General features: G+C 38.5%; 1 protein-coding gene across 2 annotated transcripts in view; it reads right to left on the reverse strand.

Annotated features, from left to right (window-relative positions):
• LOC143038022 (activin receptor type-1-like) overlaps positions 1-17592 on the reverse strand; it is a 114267-nt gene extending 96675 nt beyond the window's left edge. Inside the window, exons 1-2 of one of the 2 annotated variants that reach the window (XM_076206871.1) lie at positions 17453-17592; positions 1929-2017 (exon numbers count right to left, since the gene is read on the reverse strand). In XM_076206871.1, the coding sequence (XP_076062986.1) occupies positions 1929-2017; positions 17453-17522 (159 nt within the window). In that variant the 5' untranslated portion in view covers positions 17523-17592. Of the gene's footprint in view, positions 1-1928; positions 2018-17016; positions 17429-17452 lie in introns of those variants that run through there. The other variant, XM_076206872.1, reaches the window with a different exon arrangement.
• Positions 17593-18026: the final 434 nt, after the last annotated feature.

Here is an 18026-nt window from a genome sequence, read left to right on the forward strand (position 1 = left end):
GTGCCTCCCTCCTTGAAGCTTCCCCATTCCTCCTCCACTCCTAGTTCTACTTTATCTTTCACTCTCTCCCACTCTTCTCTCAGTTTCTTCTTGTACTCCTCCTTTTCTTTCTCATTTATGCAATTTACTCTTAATTACCTCACTACCTTCTGTCCTTTTCCTCTTTCTCCATCTATCCTCCACTCTCAACTTACCTTCCACCAAAAAAAGGATCTGATGTTCTTCCACTCTCTTCCCTTAGAACATGTACATCCAAAATTCTTCCTACTCTTCTCCTGGTTACCATTATATAGTCCATTAAAGCCCTATCTACCACCCTTCCACCCACCACCCTCTCCCATGTGGATAAAGTGCTTGTGAATTATGTAGGTGTCAGGTGTTATGAAGATAAGAGTGAGACATGTGGAAGTGAGGCAGAGAGCTGGTGTGGAATAACAACTGTCAGATAGAGTAAATCAAAGATCATGAGATGGTTTGGGTATTTGGAAAGAATATGAGAAGGAAGACTAGCAAAAGAGAGGATGGGAAGCAGAAGAGAATGGAATGAACATGAATGGGAGATTAAGAGTGAAATGTATGGGTAAAAGGGGCACTGAATGTTTAGTGCAATAGATGAGTAAATGGATAGTGGTTGTAAATGATGAAATAATAATGCTAATAACAGCATTCAAAAATAATATCAAAGTAAATCTATCTGCATAACAAGAGCCTTCCCTTTATAAGAGAGGTAGCCAACCAAGACATGCATCTATTCCCACCCATTCAACTCCCATCCACCATACATCATTTCCCTTATCCTCATGGATGAAGGGTCATCTTTGTCTCGTGCCCACTGCCTGGGTTAGAAAACAATGCACCAAGACAACACATCAACAGCAGGGTTGCTTCATTTAAACAGTGAACCTTCTTCTTCATTCCTTTATGTGATATCTATTTCTTGTATTTTTAATCCCCCAAGACTTCTACTAACCTCCTGACACTCTCCCCACCACACTCCCAAACTCAAAATTACTCCTCCCTTTCGCCTTAGTCTCACTTAATGCTAACACATCAATCTTCCATCTTACAAACTGCCAAATCTCTTCTCTTGTACTCTCATCTTTACCACAATGACATGCATTTAATGACCTAATTTTTAGGGTTCTGGTTGGAGTTCCCATGCCTTAACTTTTTGCAGGATGAATGTACAGAGAACAGGATCCCTTGTCTTGTCACTCCATCTCACTTTGTAACCTCTTATTACTCTCATGGGGATCATAATGGCAGATTTCTCCTCACTCCTACTACCACAGAGGATAAGAAGAGGTTTATTCATAGAAGTGGTAAAGGACAGTTTCAAAGGAACAGTATAAAGTAGGTTAAGTTGTAGCATCACTCCTCTAATGAAAACAGATTTTTCTATAACAGACAAATAATGTGTGGCTCCAATCTGTCAGGGCAACCCAAAACAGCCCAAAAGTACTGGTTTCATGCTACAATGCAAACACAACTGCATGATACCATGCATCCAATACCCTTGGGAAGAAGCCTTTGTTATATAGATAGAAGGTTGGACAGTAATAGGATGATTTCATGTGAACATCCTGAAATAAACAATCAAAGTACTGAGATGGTGAAAAGGATGCATAGATTTAATGACTAAAAAGTATATGATGGTACAGATAATGATGGGATGGGGAAAGTTTAGCAGACATACCACACAAGGTCAAGGAGTATACAATAAAGATGGAAAGGTACATGTGATGGTATGTTCCCAGGAAATAAAGAGGGTCATGGTGAGATGGAGAGCCATGGGCAACAAATGTTCCCATATACACAAAAATCAACATCATATGACAAGTTAAATTCCATATTTGTCACTTACATGATTCAATACACAATAAAATCATCATAGCATGCAGTCACTCAAACCAAGCAATGTAGATTACCTTGGAATCTGGATCAAAGAAAACGTCAGCAATTTTGGAGGACTTTAACATAGCATCACCACCCTTTTCTTCTGGAGTCTCACCTTTGGCTAGAAGAAAGTATGAAATATTTACTTGGTAATGCTATTGAATTCTTCAACAAGCTGAATCATCATAAACATATAGCCACTGTTTCAATGTAACAATAACTTTTAGTTATTTCATATATGAATGAAATTCTTCAGTATAAGAGTACTTGGCACTACAAATCTTTGAAATTTTATTTTCAATCATGTTCTGAGCCATAAAGAGGAAGTGCACAATAAAACTAATGTTTAATTTTATTAAATTTGAATCATCAATGGGAAAATCTGCATTGATTTTACATACAACACAATTCACAACTGCCAAAACAATTAAAATGTTATGCTTATTCGTTTGCTGATGATACAAAGATAGAAGAGTGAAAGACAAGGAGGACTACAGATTATGGGAGGATCTGGATAATATATATGCATGGGGTCGGGAGAGGGAACTGAATCTCCAACAAAGAAAGGCAAGAAAAGGTTACAAGTGAGAACAGGTTAGCATCAATCTCTAGAATTGGAAATGATACAATTACAATAGCAAAATACAAGTGACCCAAGAATGATCATTATGGAAAATTTGTCAATAAGAAAACAGTAGCACTGGGACTCATAAATTCTTGAAGAACACAAGAATGGCATGGGCATGAAAAAAATAATGATGATAAAATAAATAAATTGCCTTAGACTGGAGTATGCAGCCATGGTATGGTTGCAAAAAAAAAATATATATATATATGTATATATATATATTCAACAGAAATAGTTCTGAGAATTGCATCTGAAATAGATCTTCATCTTGCTGATAAAACACTTAATTTTTTCTAAATATATTGGAACCGCCAATGTTAGACAAGATCAAAATTAAGATTAAATCTGACCAATGATAACACTGAGACAAGAACTCATAAACACATCTATTATACTATAACAAAGTAAATACATTGTGTAGTGTGAAGAGGTTGCTTGGTGGTTTTGACCAGAGTTAACAAATTTGGTTGAGTTTTGGCATGGGGAACCATGTACAGTGGCCAAACAACACAAATATATGACTTAAGTAGCAACATCACCCTTGAATATGTCCAAAATGCTAGCAAATGGAAGAGTAGTGTAGTTGTGGGTACTATTTCCTTGTATCTCAAGGTGAAGGTGAGGAGCCTATGCCAGGTGGCGTGTAGGTGTGGTTGAAGCTGTCAACTGTGCCCTATGTGCTTAAACTGTTGGAGCAGGTAATAGTCACTGCTGGGAATCAGAGATAAGTGTGGGATTTGAACCCATAACTAAACAAATACACTTCTGATAATACCTCCAGCAGGTATTCAATATATAGATGAAATAGGAGCTGGAGTTGGTTAATAATCAATATCAGTATAGTGGTTGAGATCTTTACATTGTTACAGTCTTTCTTGTATGCCATGCCTGTACTCGTTACTCCTTGACCCAAAAGATCTTTTGAAAGGTTCATCTCTCCATAGTCCCACAATTGTGTAATATTTACTACTTTAATACTGTTGTGAAATGTTGAATGTGGTTCCTTTAAGACTGGGACAAAAACAAGAATTGAGAGAGATTGGACACTGGATTCTTGATTCAGTTCTATTAGGGGTCCATTTGCTTGCTGCTACATTTGGTACGACTTTCCACATGAAGTGACAACATCTATATTTACTTCAATAGGGCACTGTACAGAAAGATGATCCATTAAGTAATTTTATTTGGTATTGAATCAATATACATGAAGTGCAGGTAAAGAAAAGAACACATAGTTTGAAATAACAATTACAAATGCCAAGGATAATACAAAAAAGCATGTAAGCTAATTTCCATTGTGGTCCTCAATAGACTGACTTTCTACACTTAGTTACACAGACAACATAAGTAGGGGTTAGGGGGACCAGAGACAGTTATGAGTAGTGTTTGGAAACAAAAATCTTTGGTAAGCCAAATCAAGGTCCACTTCAACTTTACATAGGATGAAATGGGTCCGAGTAAAGCAGGGCAAGTCTAAGAATGAAATGTCACCTCAAGATTGGAATAGTGGTCAATGGCTGTGACTCAATGGTCATTCAGCTTCATCAGCTGCAGCAGTCATTTCCTTCATTTGGAGAGGGGAGGTAATTGCCATTACATTATACATAGCTTCTAAATATAGAGGGCAACTTCATTGTTCCACTGATAGGAGAGGTGCCAGAATGGGAAGGGAATGCATCAGATGGGTTTTTTGGTTTCCAGAGGTAAAGTGGGTTTTATAAAAAACACCACAAGTGAGGATGGAGCTTTTATTAGTACAACATTTCGCTTGTTACAGTTTTTTCAAGTACACAGTCATAATACACATGACTGAGATTAAACAAGAAGAACTGGGAGAATAGGGGAAGGGAGGTAAAGGGGGGAGTCACTGAATACTAGGAAAGGTTAAGAAGGTGGATCAAATGGCCCCATTTGGTTCAAAACAGGGGCATGTTTAATATCATCACCCCACCTATTTCCTTTAATACCCATTGCCCACAAAAATTTTAAGCTATCCCTAGTTGCCCTCCAACCCCAACCCCCGTAGACATTTACCGACCCTTCATATTTTCTTCTTCATTTTGTTCCTTGGTTGTGAGCTAATGTCCTTCACCCAGCCAATTGTTCCATCTTATCCTTAACCTTTCCTGTTCCACCTTCTCCTTAACCTTTCCTAATATTTAGTGACCTCCTCCCCATTCCTCTCTCCCACCATTTCTTCTTATTTAATCTCAGTCATGTGGATACAACTATGTACATGAAAAAGCTGTAATAACAAGCAAAACCTCTTACTAATAAGGACTACATTCTCGAGGACTTGTGGGGTTTATTTCAGTAGGTTTGTCAGCAATTGCCACTTTCATACAAAGTAGGTCTTTTCTTTTCAACTTTATCATATTCTATATCTAATTATCGTATCTGTTTGATATGTATCTTTATATTGTATTTAATGTGTACACAAATCACAAACCATTACTTACATAGTAAAAAAAAAAAAGGGACTTTAGTAATGGCTGAACCAATTATATTTCCTTTATGCCTTATGAGAAAATTAGTTCCCAGATCAGAACTTTTCACCTAGTGACCCGCCTTCATGAATGAATTAAGTTCGTGAGCTGAGGTACCACTTTATGCAGTGCTACTGTCTGGATAGGATGAGAATGGGTCAGTGTAAAATGAGGTGTTCAGTATTTTCTGTGGTGGCTGCATCTTGGGCAAATTTGTGACTATATTTGATTCATTGTTAGTACTTCTTTTATGCTGGGTAGTGGCCTGAATGCAGTCATGCCAGTTTGATTCTCATCTCTTAGGTGGAGTAATTTCTCTGTCTGGGGTATTGGCTGCAAGATATTGAGGTTAAAATCTGCTCAGGAGCATGCAGCTGATACTTTACAGTCTATATGAGGCAATCCTAAGGACCAGAGCCACACATCATTTTGTCTGTGATAGAGGAAATCTCTATTCATAGGGAATTGATACTACTTTATTATACTCTGGCTGTCCCTCCATTATGCTGTCCCCCCACTCTTAATGTCCTGTACCATTTCTCTGAGTATACATTTCCTTTTTTGTCAAACGCTGTGGTAGGGGAGAAAGAATATTGCCATTGAGTGTTCCCACTCGAGTTGTAAAAGGCAACAAAAATGGGACAGGGATTGGACTAGGCATCCTACTTTCTGTAGCCCTAAGGGGACATTCCTAAAAAAAAAAGCCAGGGTATATGAGGGTCTGGTAGGAGTATTTCAACCAGATCCCCAAGGTTTGGGCCTTTTAATGTGCATGGGCGTGGTACAGAAGAGAGTAAAAGGGAAGAGATAGGGAGTATGTTTGTGAAAAGATAGATGTGTTGGCATTGAGTGAAACTATGTTGAAAGGGAGGGACAAGTTTGAGTTTGGGAGTATAGTGGGTAGGTTGTTAGGAGTGAAGAGAGGACAAGGGAAAGAAGGGATGGCTATATTAGTAAGTGAAGAGATATGTAAGCATGTGGGGGCGTGGAAGGAGGTTTCTTCAAGGTTAATGTGGATGAAGGTGAAACTGGGAAGGGAGATGTGGGTCTTTGTAAGTGCACATGGGCCTGGTAGTGAGAAGAGTGTAGTGGGAAGGGCGGCTTTTTGGATAGATTTAACCCCTACAGCATCAGAGGCATATGTTGTATGCCACAAGTTAAAAAATTCGCCAAAAATAGGCATTACATCGAGGGTCAAATCTATGGTAATGACCAAGTAGCCCTATCCATTGGCTATAAAAGACAGCCAAAATTTTTTATTTATTGACAAAACTGGCAACCCCACTGCAATTTTTCAGGGGTAACTTCGGGTATAAAGTGTGCAAGGATGGTGTGTGGAACAAGAAGGACAGGGGGAAATAGAAGAAAGGGTAGTGAATGGTGGGATGAGGAAACAAAGAAGGTTGTAGAAGAGAAGAAGCGAGCATTCACAGATTGGTTACAAAAGAGGACGAGGGAGTCATATGAGACGTACAAAGAAAAGAAAAGAGAAGTAAAGCAAAAGGTAAAGGAGGCAAAGAGGAGAGCAGATGTGAAATGGGGTAAGAGTATGACAGAAAATTTTGAAAGTAATAAAAAGATGTTTTGGAAAGAAATTAAGAGAGGAAGAGGAGGCGAATCAAGTAGAGAAGAAAAGGTAAAAGGTGCAGATGGAGAGATGATAATGGAAGAGAAGGCAGTAAGGGGAAGATGGGCAGAATATTTTAGGGAGTTGCTAAATGTGAAGGAGGATAGGGAAGGAAAGATAGCTGCAGTGGGAAATGCGAAGAAAATGAGAGTGATGAGTGAGGAGAATGGAGGAGAAATAAGGAAGGATGAGGTGAAGGCAGTTGTTAAGATGATGAAAGCAGGTAAGGCACCTGGTCTGGATGGATGCCATGCAGAATGTCTGAAAAAGGGAGGTACAGTGATGGTGGACTGGTTGGTGAGGTTATTTAATGTTTGCTGGAGAGAGGGTAGAGTACCGGAGGACTGGAGAAGTGCCTGTATAGTTCCTCTTCATAAGGGAAAAGGGGACAAGTGTGAATGTAGTAGTTTCAGTGGGATTAGCTTGTTAAGTGTAGTAGGGAAGGCTTATGGGAGGATCTTGATTGAGAGGATTAGGAGAGGAACAGAAGGAGTAATTGGTGAGGAACAGTGTGGATTTAGGACAGGTAGAGGTTGTGTAGATCAGATCTTTGTGGTAAGACAGATATGTGAGAAAGCTATAGGAAAGGGGAAAGATGTTTTTTTGGCTTTTATGGATCTGGAAAAGGCTTATGATAGGGTAGACAGAAAGGCACTGTGGGAAGTTATGCAGATTTATGGGATAGGAGGAAAGCTTTTGGGAGCTGTCAAGAGTTTTTATGAGAGTAGTAGAGCTTGTGTCAGGATTAGAAATGGAGAGAGTGAGTGGTTTGAAGTAAAGGTGGGACTTCGTCAAGGATGCGTTATGTCGCCCTGGCTGTTCAACTTATACATGGATGGGGTGGTGCGAGAGGTGAATGCTAGGGTAGTGGGTCAGGGATTGGAGATGGTTAAAGAAAATGGAGAAAAGTGGGAGGTGAGCCAGCTGTTGTTTGCGGACGACACTGCGCTTGTGGCAGGATCGGAGGAGGGATTGAGGAAGCTGGTGGTAGAGTTTGGGAGAGTATGTGATAGAAGAAAGCTAAAGATATATGTGGGTAAAAGTAAGGTGATGAGATGTACAAGGGGTGAAAGTGGCAGTAGACTGGAAGTGAACATTAAGGGAGAGCGACTGGAGGAAGTGGATAGTTTTAGATACTTGGGTGCAAGTGTAGCAGGAAAAGGTGGAGTGAAGGTGGAGGTAGAATGTAGATTGAGAGAAGCGAGTAAATGCCTTGGTGGATTAAAGAGTGTAATGAGGAATAGACATTTAGGAATGGATGCGAAGAGGAGACTGTATGAAGGAGTGATTGTGCCAACAGCACTGTATGGGGCAGAAACGTGGAACATAAGAGAAGAAGAGAGAAGGAGTTTGAATGTGTTTGAGATGAGGTGTCTGAGAAGTATGGTGGGGGTTACTAGGCTGGATAGAGTGAGAAATGAGGAGGTGAGGAGGAGAACAGGGGTGAAAAAGGAGCTGGGAGATAGGGTTGATGAAAGAATATTAGGATGGTTTGGACACATGGAAAGAATGAGTGAAGAAAGACTAGTAAAAGAGGTATGGAAGGCAGATGTGGGGGGAGTGAACATGAGGGGACGTCCTAGGATGAGGTGGATGGATGGGGTGAAGGGGGCTTTGGGGAAGAGGGGAATGTCTGTTGAGGAAGGAAGGGAGAGGACGGAAGACAGAGGTGAGTGGAGAATGGTTGTATATGGATGATGTTGTGATTGCATGAGGAGGAATGGGCGGGGGGGTGGGGGGTGAGGTAGAATGTGTGAGTAAATTTTGACGCAGCCCGAAGGGATTTCTCCCCGTCCTCTCCTTATATGCAAGGGGGGACGGAGAGGGGGGGTCGCCGATTAAATGAAGCGGCCTTGCTGTGGATGTGCTGTGTCTTGCGACACTGCTTCTGACCCAGGGCGGTGGGCAAGGTGCAGGGATGACCCGTCATCCAGGAGGTGCTCAGATGAGAGGGAGGGTGGGAGGGGTGTGGAGTGTATTTAGGGATGAAATGGGTGGGAGTGTTTTTATGCCTCTCCCTTTTTGGCTACCTCCCTTGAAAGGGGGAAAAAGCCTTGGTATATGTATGTATATGTATGTAACTTCGGGTATAAAATCGCCCTTTAGGACGTAATTTAGGCGACTCTGGTGTATGAAACGAAGTACGAGGAGGTGAAGTTGTACTTCGACAGTTAGGCAGGTGCTATTTAGTATGTATTCAGATGTGTAGATCTGGCAATTTCGCACTGCCAATTTTCATAATAAATGCATAATACAAAATGTGGCCAGGCAATAATGGTGTGATGGATGCTTACTAAAACTATAACACCACAATCACCTATCTTCCATGAAATTATAAAAAAAAAGATACCGAAAAATCCATTTACCATGTAACAAAGTGATAAATATTTGCCAAAAAATCCACAAAAACTATTTATAAACACATTTTCCATAAGTGTCAGACTATTATGGGTGGCTGTACATTGATTTGAAACATCATAAATGTAAAATTCCTTCACTCTAAGAAATTCTAATGGGAGCTTCCCCGAAAAATACCTCGTTCAACCCACATGAGGAGATAAAGAAAGTCTACAGATGTTCTACCAAACTTTCGCACACATATCTCGAAAAAATTGGCCCAGTTTCTCCACTTCTATGCTAAGATGAATCAACATAAGCAAGATTTGTTGGTTTGACATTATTTTGAGCTGATTTAAGCAATAAAAAAATATACATATATTTTGTCTCCGATGCTTTATGGGTTAAACAAGTGCATAGAGGGTTTAGGGAGAAACATCAATGTAGTAGTATTGAGAGACCTCAATGCTTGGGTAGACAAACCAAAAGACAGAATGGTTAGGAAGTGTGGAGTGCCAGGAAAAAATCGTAGTGGAGAGTTGATGGTGGAGATGTATCTAGAGAAAGATATGGTATATATGTTTTTCTTTTTTGCACTGGGATTCCTTGAGACATGCAATTTATTTTAAAGGTCACACAAGGGTAAAAGATTGAGAAACACTGGTCTAGTGTGTTAATGATTGCTAACACAGTGTTTAGGAAGAAAGTCCTGCATAAGTACACATACGAGAGGGTGATGGATGGAAGAGTGGTAGATAGGGCTTTAATGGACTATACAGTGGTAACCAGCAGAATAGGAAGAGTTTTGGGTGTACATGTTCTTAGGGGACAGAGTGGGGGGAATATCAGATAATTTTTTGGTGGAAGGTAAGTTGAGAGTGGAGGATAGATGGAGAAAAAGGAAAAGAACAGAAGGTAGGGAGGTGCTTAAAGTAAACTACTTAAATGAGAAAGTGAGAAGGAATACAAGAAGCTGAGAGAAAAGTGGGAGGGAGTGAAGGATAAAGTAGAACTAGGAGTGAAGGAGGAATGGGGATGTTTCAAGGAGGGAGTCACAAGGCGTGCAATGATGATGTGTGGAACAAGGACAAGAGGAAATAGAAGGAATAGTAGGGAGTGGTGGAATTATGAAATAAAGAAGGGTGTAGAAGAGAATAAGCGAGCATTTACAGATTGGTTACTAAATACGACAAGAGAATTATATGAGAGGTACAATGAAAAGAGAAGTAAATCAAAAGATAAAGGAGGCAAAAAGGAGAGCAATGTGCAATGGGGTAAGAGTATGACATTTTGAAAGAAAAAAAAAAAAAAAGGATGTTTTGGGAGAAAATTAAGAGAGGAATGGGAAGCAAATCAAGCAGAGAAGAAAAGGTAAAAGGTGCAGATGGAGAGACTATAATGGACGAGATGGCAGTAAGAGGAAGATGGGCAGAGTATTTTAGGGAATTGCTAAATGTGAAGGAGGATAGGGAGGGGAAGGTAGTTGCAGTGGGAGGTACTAAGAAAATGACAGTGATGAAAACTATGGAGGAGAAAGCAGTTATTATGATGATGAGAGCAGATAAGGCACCTGGGTTAGATGGGTGTCATGTGGAGTGTCTAAAGAAGGGAGGTACAGTGATGGTGGACTGGCTGAGGTTGTTTAACGTTTGTCTAAAAGAGGGTAGAGTGCCAGAGCCTGTATAATTCTGCTTTTCAAGGGAAAAAGGGACATGTGTGAGTGTAGTATTTTCAGAGGGATCATTTTCTTGAGTGTAATAGGGAAGGCTTATGGGAGGGTTTTGATTGAGGATTAGGAGCAGACCAGAGGGAGTAATTGGTGAGGAACAGTGGGTTTAGGACAGGTAGGGGTTGTGGATCAGATTTTTGTGGTAAGACAGATATATGAGAAAGCTTTAGAGGAACGGATGTTTTTTGGGCCTTCATGGATTTGGAAAAAGCTTAGGGTAGACAGGAAGGCACTGTGGGAGGTACTGCAGATATATGGGATAGGAGGAAAACTGTTATGAGCAGTCAAGAGTTTTTACAAGAAAATAGTAGAGCATGTGTTAGAATTAGAAATGGAGAGAGCAAGTGGTCTGAGGTAAAGGTGGGACTTCATCAGGGATGTGTCATGTCACCATGGCTGTTCAATGTATACCTGGATGGGGTGGTGTGAGAGGTAAATGCAAGGGTAACTGGCCAGGGATTGGAGATGTTTAAAGAAAATGGAAAAAAACAGGAGATAATCCAGTTGTTGTTAACAACAATACTGCACTTGTAGCAAGACAAGAGGAGGGGTTAAGGAAGTTAGTGATGGAGTTTGGGAAGGTGTGCAAAAGAAGGAAGTTGAAGATAAATGTGGGTAAAAGTAAGATGATGAGATATACGAGGGTAGAGGATGGTAGCAAATTGGAAGAGAGTATTAAAGGAGACTGGAGAAAGTGGAAAAGTCTAGGGTAAACTTACTCACTACGGTAAATATAACAAAAGAAAAAATTAAAAGGTGTATAGACAAACTCAAAGTTAATAAAACACCAGGGCCTGACGGTTGGCATCCAAGAATCTTAAGGAAATGAAAAATGAGATTGTTGTTCCATTAGAAATTATTTTCAAGAAATCCATCATATCCGGAGATGTCCCAAGAGAATGGAAGCTAGCTAACGTTACTCCCATATTCAAAAAAGGTGACAAAAAGAAACCAAATAACTATAGGCCTATAAGTTTGACTTCAATCGTAGGAAAAATAATGGAAACTATCATCAGAGATGCTATCGAACATCATTTAGAAAGTAACCGTTTGATAAATGATAGCCAGCATGGTTTCAGACGGAAACGTTCTTGCGTGACTAACTTACTCGAATTCTACAACACAGTTATCTCGAATTATGACAAAAGAAACAATATAGATTTAGTATATCTAGACTTTGCAAAAGCTTTTGATACCGTCCCACACGAAAGACTACTTACTAAATTAGCTTTGCATGGAATAAGTGGTAGCCTATTAGGTTGGACTAGTAATTGGTTGAATGGTCGAAAACAGAGAGTTGTTTTAAATGGAAAACTTCTGGATGGAAAAGTGTTGCAAGTGGAGTTCCTCAGGGTTCCGTTCTTGGGCCACTTCTATTCATAGTATATATAAATGATATAGACCATGGACTAAAATCTACTGTTTCCAAATTTGCTGATGATACAAAACTGTGCGGAGTGGCAAATGATCACTCAAACCAATTAGATATTCAAGAAGATTTAGATCAATTACAGCAATGGTCTGAAAAGTGGTTAATGAAATTTAACACAAGTAAATGCAAGGTAATGCACATAGGTAAAAATAACAGTAAGTACGATTACAAGTTATTTGGAAATTCGTTAACAAAAGTGGATAGTGAGAAAGATCTCGGCGTAATTATCAGTAACGACCTCAAATCATCCAAGCAGTGTATTTCAGCCTCTGAGAAAGCAAATGAGATTCTAGGACTGATTGCACGATCTTTTGATTTCAAAAGTCCATCACTCATTAACAAGCTATATAAATCGTTAGTTCGTCCACATTTGGAATATGCCGTTTCCGTATGGTCACCGAATCTCATTAAAGACATTGACAGACTGGAAAAAGTACAACGGCGAGCCACAAAACTGATTCCAAAATATAAAAAGTAAATCATACGAAAATCGACTAAAACATATGAATCTGTTTTCCCTAAAAAAGCGTAGACTCAGAGGTGACTTGATACAGGTCTTTAAAATTCTAAAGGGAATTGACAACATCAAAAGTGACAAAATTTTTACATTGAATGAGAATCAGACAAGAAACAATGGTCTCAAACTGTCCGGAAATAGATTCAATTTGGAAGTAGGTAGAAACAACTTTGCCAACCGTGTAGTTAATGAATGGAATAAACTTCCTGCACAGGTAGTGCAATGTAGTTCAGTTCGAAGCTTTAAGAATCGTTTAGATAAATACCTAAGTAAGATGCTGTAATGATTATGATTTATCTTATATTATTTGTTTTTGTTTTGTTATCATTTGTCTGTCTGATTTTCATTTATCATTAGTTATATGTCAATTTATTATTATTTACTATTTACCTGTTTGTTTATTATTTAACTATACCTATGCATTTATTTATGTATTTTATTTGTTATTTACATTATCATAGTTTTTATTATCTTATTAGTAATATGATTTTTTTTTCGCATCCGACCTAGATATGGATCAAAAGGTCTCCTGTCGGCATGCTCCGCCTTTGTAATCCTTTGATACTTGGGAGCGAATGTGGCGGGAAAGGGGGGAGTGGAGGTGGAGGTAGAATGTAGATTGAGAGAAGCAAGTAAATGCTTTGGGGGATTAAAAAGTGTAATGAAAAATAGATATTTGGGAATGGTTGCTAAGAGGAGATTGTATGAACTGGTAATTGTGCTGACAGCACTGTACAAGACAGAAACAAGGAACATAAGAGGGAAAAAAAAAAAAAAAAAAAGATTAAACGTGTTTGAGATGAAATGTCTGAAAAGTATGGTAGGGGTTACTAGGCTGGATAGAATGAGAAACAAGGTGAGGAGAGTGGGGGTAGAAAAGGTGTTAGGAGATAGGATTGATGAAAGAGTATTGGGATGGTTTGGACACATTGGGTGGATGGGGTTAAAAAGGTGTTGAGAAGAGAAAAAATAGAGGTGAGAAGAGAATAGTTGTGTGTGGATGATGCTGTGTTGCATGGAAAGGAGTGGGTGGGGGATGGGTCGAGGAAGTGAATATTTTGATATAACTGAAAGGATTTCTCCCAGAGGAGACAGCAAGGGTGGGCAGCCAATTGAATGAAGTGGCCTTGCTGTGGATGTGCTGCGTCTTGCAACATTGTTTCTGACCCAGGGCAGTGGGTGAGATGCAGGGATAATCCATCATCCAGGAGGAGCCAAGAAAAGAGTGAGAGAAGAGTGGTGAATGGGAGTGGAATTATGCCTTTTGACTTTAGCTACCTCCCTTGTAAGTGGAAAATTTCCTTTGGTATATGTATGTATTAATGTCTGTTGAGGAAGGAAGGGAGAAGGTAGAATATTGGGGTGAGTGGAGAATAGCTGTGTATGGGTGATGTGATGCATGGAAGGAAGTGGGTGGGTGATAAGCGGGGGAGGGGTTAGGGAGTGGTTATGTGTGGATGATATTTTGACGCAGCCCAATGAGATTTCTCCCAGTCTTCAATGTTTACATCCAAGGGGATGGAGAAGGGGGGGGGTGTGTCACCAATTAAATGAAGCAGCCTTGCTGTGGATGTGCTGTGTCTTGCTGCACTGCCTCTGACACAGGATGATGGGCAAGATGCAGGGATGACCATTATCCATGAGGAGCCAAGATGGGAAGGAGGGAGGGGTGATAAATGGGAGTGGAATGGGTGGGGATGAAATGATGGGAGTGGAATCATATCTTTTGACTTCAGTTACCTCCCTTGTTAGGGAAAAAAAAGCCCTTGGTATATGTATATATGTAAATGTCTGAGTATGCCATAGCACTGTACTGGGTTTGGGAGATCAGTCTCCAATGCTTGTTTTGCAATTTGAGTGTACATATATTTTTGTATGGATATGTTCTGAGGTACTGGTGAAAGGTAATTGACATCTGTAGGTTGTAATGCTTGACACACACACACACACACATATATATGTATATATACATATGTATATATATATACATATGTATATATATATATATATATATATATATATATATATACATATACATTTTTTTTTTCTACAGATGACTATGGTCGTGTGATGTGGTGGAAAGGATGAATGGAATCAAGGGCTCTTGCATAGAATTGTCTTTAGTTTAGTTTAGTTTTTATTTTGCAATTGGATACACAGATATAACAATACAATGTATAAAATTACAAGTATGACACAAAAAGCTTTTGAAACTTATTTCTGTTGTGATCCTCTTAAAAAACAAAGAATCCAGATACATGTAAGAGCCTCTAATTTCCATGCACTTTCCTATCAAATGAACTTAAGTTTCTGAGAGCAGGTGATCAATTGAGATAGTTTTGGTTCATCATATTATTGCTTTTGGCATTTTCATTGGTAATGTCTGTAGGATGTCTGCTTTCTTGGTTGCTGGGAAGGACACTTGTGGTTTATATGACCTGTTTATAAACTATAAATTGGAATTTAGAACAGTACAAGCCTTGTGCTTGTAACTATCCACTGTACATTTATATTTCTTATGTGCTATCATTAAGGTCCTTCATGTGTAGATTGGAAGACATACATAGCAAATGTGAGCCTTAGGATTTTTGGATCTTTGTCAGTGGTAGAGGTTGGCCATTCAATTTGACTATTGGATGTTTCTTTGATTCATGGTTGTGTAGAGTAACCATCACCAATGACATTTAAAGTGATGCTGCCATTCTGTTTTCAGTCAGCCACAGCTCTAGTTAATTTAAGTATACTGGTATTTCTATGTTTTGGGCAGCAGTTCTGAACCTGCTATGCTATGATGGTAAGGTCATTTGCATATATGAGAGCTTTGATGTTGTGTACCAGGTTTGAGGTAGGAAGACCACTTGTGAATAAATTGAACAATGGTGATAATATAGCTTCATAGATAACTGTTATTCACTCTATTGGTCCCCATAGGAATCTACATGCACTTTCACTTTTCCTTAAGGAAAAGGTATAATAACAGCTATCTTCATTGGGTCAAAGATATCTCCATTCTTATCTACCAGAAATTCTTTTAATATTCACAGGGTTTCTGATAATAATCAATTTCTCTTTTCTTAAGAGACCCATTTTTTTCTCAAGAAGTGGTTTTCAATAACAAATCACTGGAAATTAATCAGCTACTAAATTTCAAAATAAACAAAACTGATACATCACAAGCCATTTATTTTTGAATAGCAGTCAATTTCACCTTATATGCTCCTAGATCTATTTTTTCAATGTAAATCATTTAAATATAAATTCAATGGAAATGCGCATGACAATTTTTTAAATTATGAAATGGCTAGCACCAGCTTTGTCACACCCTGATTCTTCTCAACAAAATAAGAACCAGATTTGATTTGTTTAATAAACATTAATCCTCTAACAAATTACAAAGATTGTGTTATAGGCCATGCCACATAAATTGCATAAAATAAAAAGTTAAACAATGCTCATTTTTTTTTTTTTTTTAAAGATTTGTTACTGAAAGACATTTCCATAGAAAAAAATTAATCTCTTAAGATTATTTACAAATGCTAGGACTGATAAACACTTTAAATTCACTATATATTTACAAAATTTTTAGTACGACAGTAGTGGTTTACACATATCATCAATGTAAGTGATGGCATACCATTTGGACCTGCTGCTGAAGTGCTTAAATTTTATATGATCATTTCCATGTCCTTAAGTATTTTGCGTTAAGCATGATTTTGCCCTTAAATGATAAAGAACACTGATTTTCTACTTTCTCATTGCTAGGAGTTGAAAACACACTTTTACACTACCCTTTCAGCACTTCACTGATATTGTAAAAATGACTATGCCACTTTCACTTTCCAGTTATAAACTATGTCCATATAATGTGCATTTGCAGCTTTATAATAGGTAACACTAATTCTCTACTATTTTCTCACTTTCACAACTACAATTTTAACACCACGTATCTTGTAACAATTATTTATTTAGTGCCACTTTAATTTTCTGGCTACATACTGGCTACACTCACACAGTGTAAATTTGCAATCTTAGAGTAGGTGTGGCCCTATGATCAGCATTATGTTGAAACTGCATGACATCAGTCACTGAGATGTCAAACAAAATAAAACTTCATAAAGGTCATGACTGGATGATAGCCCTTTCCATTTATATTAAGAAATATGAGAGACATGCTAGACTTATTACCGCCAGTGGGAATTTATAACTAAGTAATCAATGTTCTGGACAATAATTTCATATTCACTAGGTGATAATCTGTACATGGATTGTTATTCAGAAATGCGAAACAAATCGCTGCAGATTGTATAATGAACAACAGAAAAAAATACAATTTAAGAACTGATTATGCTACTGTCTGGACTTACGAACACTGTTTCGATGAATATCTGATGAGGGCGTCATCAAGCCAAGCAAATAATGACACCTCGCGAGTTTGGGAGTTTGTGCTCGGTCGCAGTTCTTCACCTATTATTGTTACCACAAGTAGTGGGCTTCACTTTTTTTTCAAATCGTCAGAACTTATCCAACATCCTGGGTATAACGTACTCTCCACAAGATCCTTATAATACGTTGAGTCGGGACGTAGAAACTTAATCTGCAACACTGTCACACTAGAAAAATGTATTGCGTGTTTGCAGTTGACAAACAGAAAGAAATGGTGGAAGCCTTCCCACTCTTCAGTGGTAGACACCCTGGCGCCATCACTTTTCTAGCTACAACACTTTGTTTCACCATCTAATTGTCCTGTATAATCAATATACTTATTAAGATACTTCTAGATACACTTTGGAGGACAACTACCTTCTACATTCATCCACAGAGTTGTTGACAGCAAAGCCAAGAGAGCAACAACTCCCTCGTCCCTCGCCATGTTGACTACTGGTGTGTCCGGGGTAACGAAAAGGGTAAGAACTAATGAAGCTACCTACTAGTAACTAAACAAGGGAACAGGGTACTGGCACAAAAAGTATACTATAAAACAGTGACATAGGAAATATTGGTAATGCTTAATTTATATACTTATATAGTGTAGTAGGTAAGAAACCACCGATCGATAACAAAACATGAAATATAATATTGATTACAGCGTATGGAAATGAGAAGATACAATTATCAAAATTGAGCAAATTTATAGTTAGCAAATTTTCATCATTTACGTAATTTCGATATCAAATGTATTTTGGGTATAATTTGCTTGAAAGCGCATTGACCTACTTGCCACGATGGAAATTCGATTTCGTATAACTATAAAGATGGTTAAATCAATCAATCGAAGGCTGAAACTCAAAAAAACTACTGAATATGCAGCTCGCACTTTGTACGATTTTCATGCTATCTACATGTATGAGCATATAGGCTATGTATATCAACTTCA

The sequence above is a fragment of the Oratosquilla oratoria genome, chromosome 23 (assembly GCF_046742065.1).
Source record: "Oratosquilla oratoria isolate Oo_2021 chromosome 23, ASM4674206v1, whole genome shotgun sequence".
NCBI lineage: Eukaryota > Metazoa > Arthropoda > Malacostraca > Stomatopoda > Squillidae > Oratosquilla > Oratosquilla oratoria.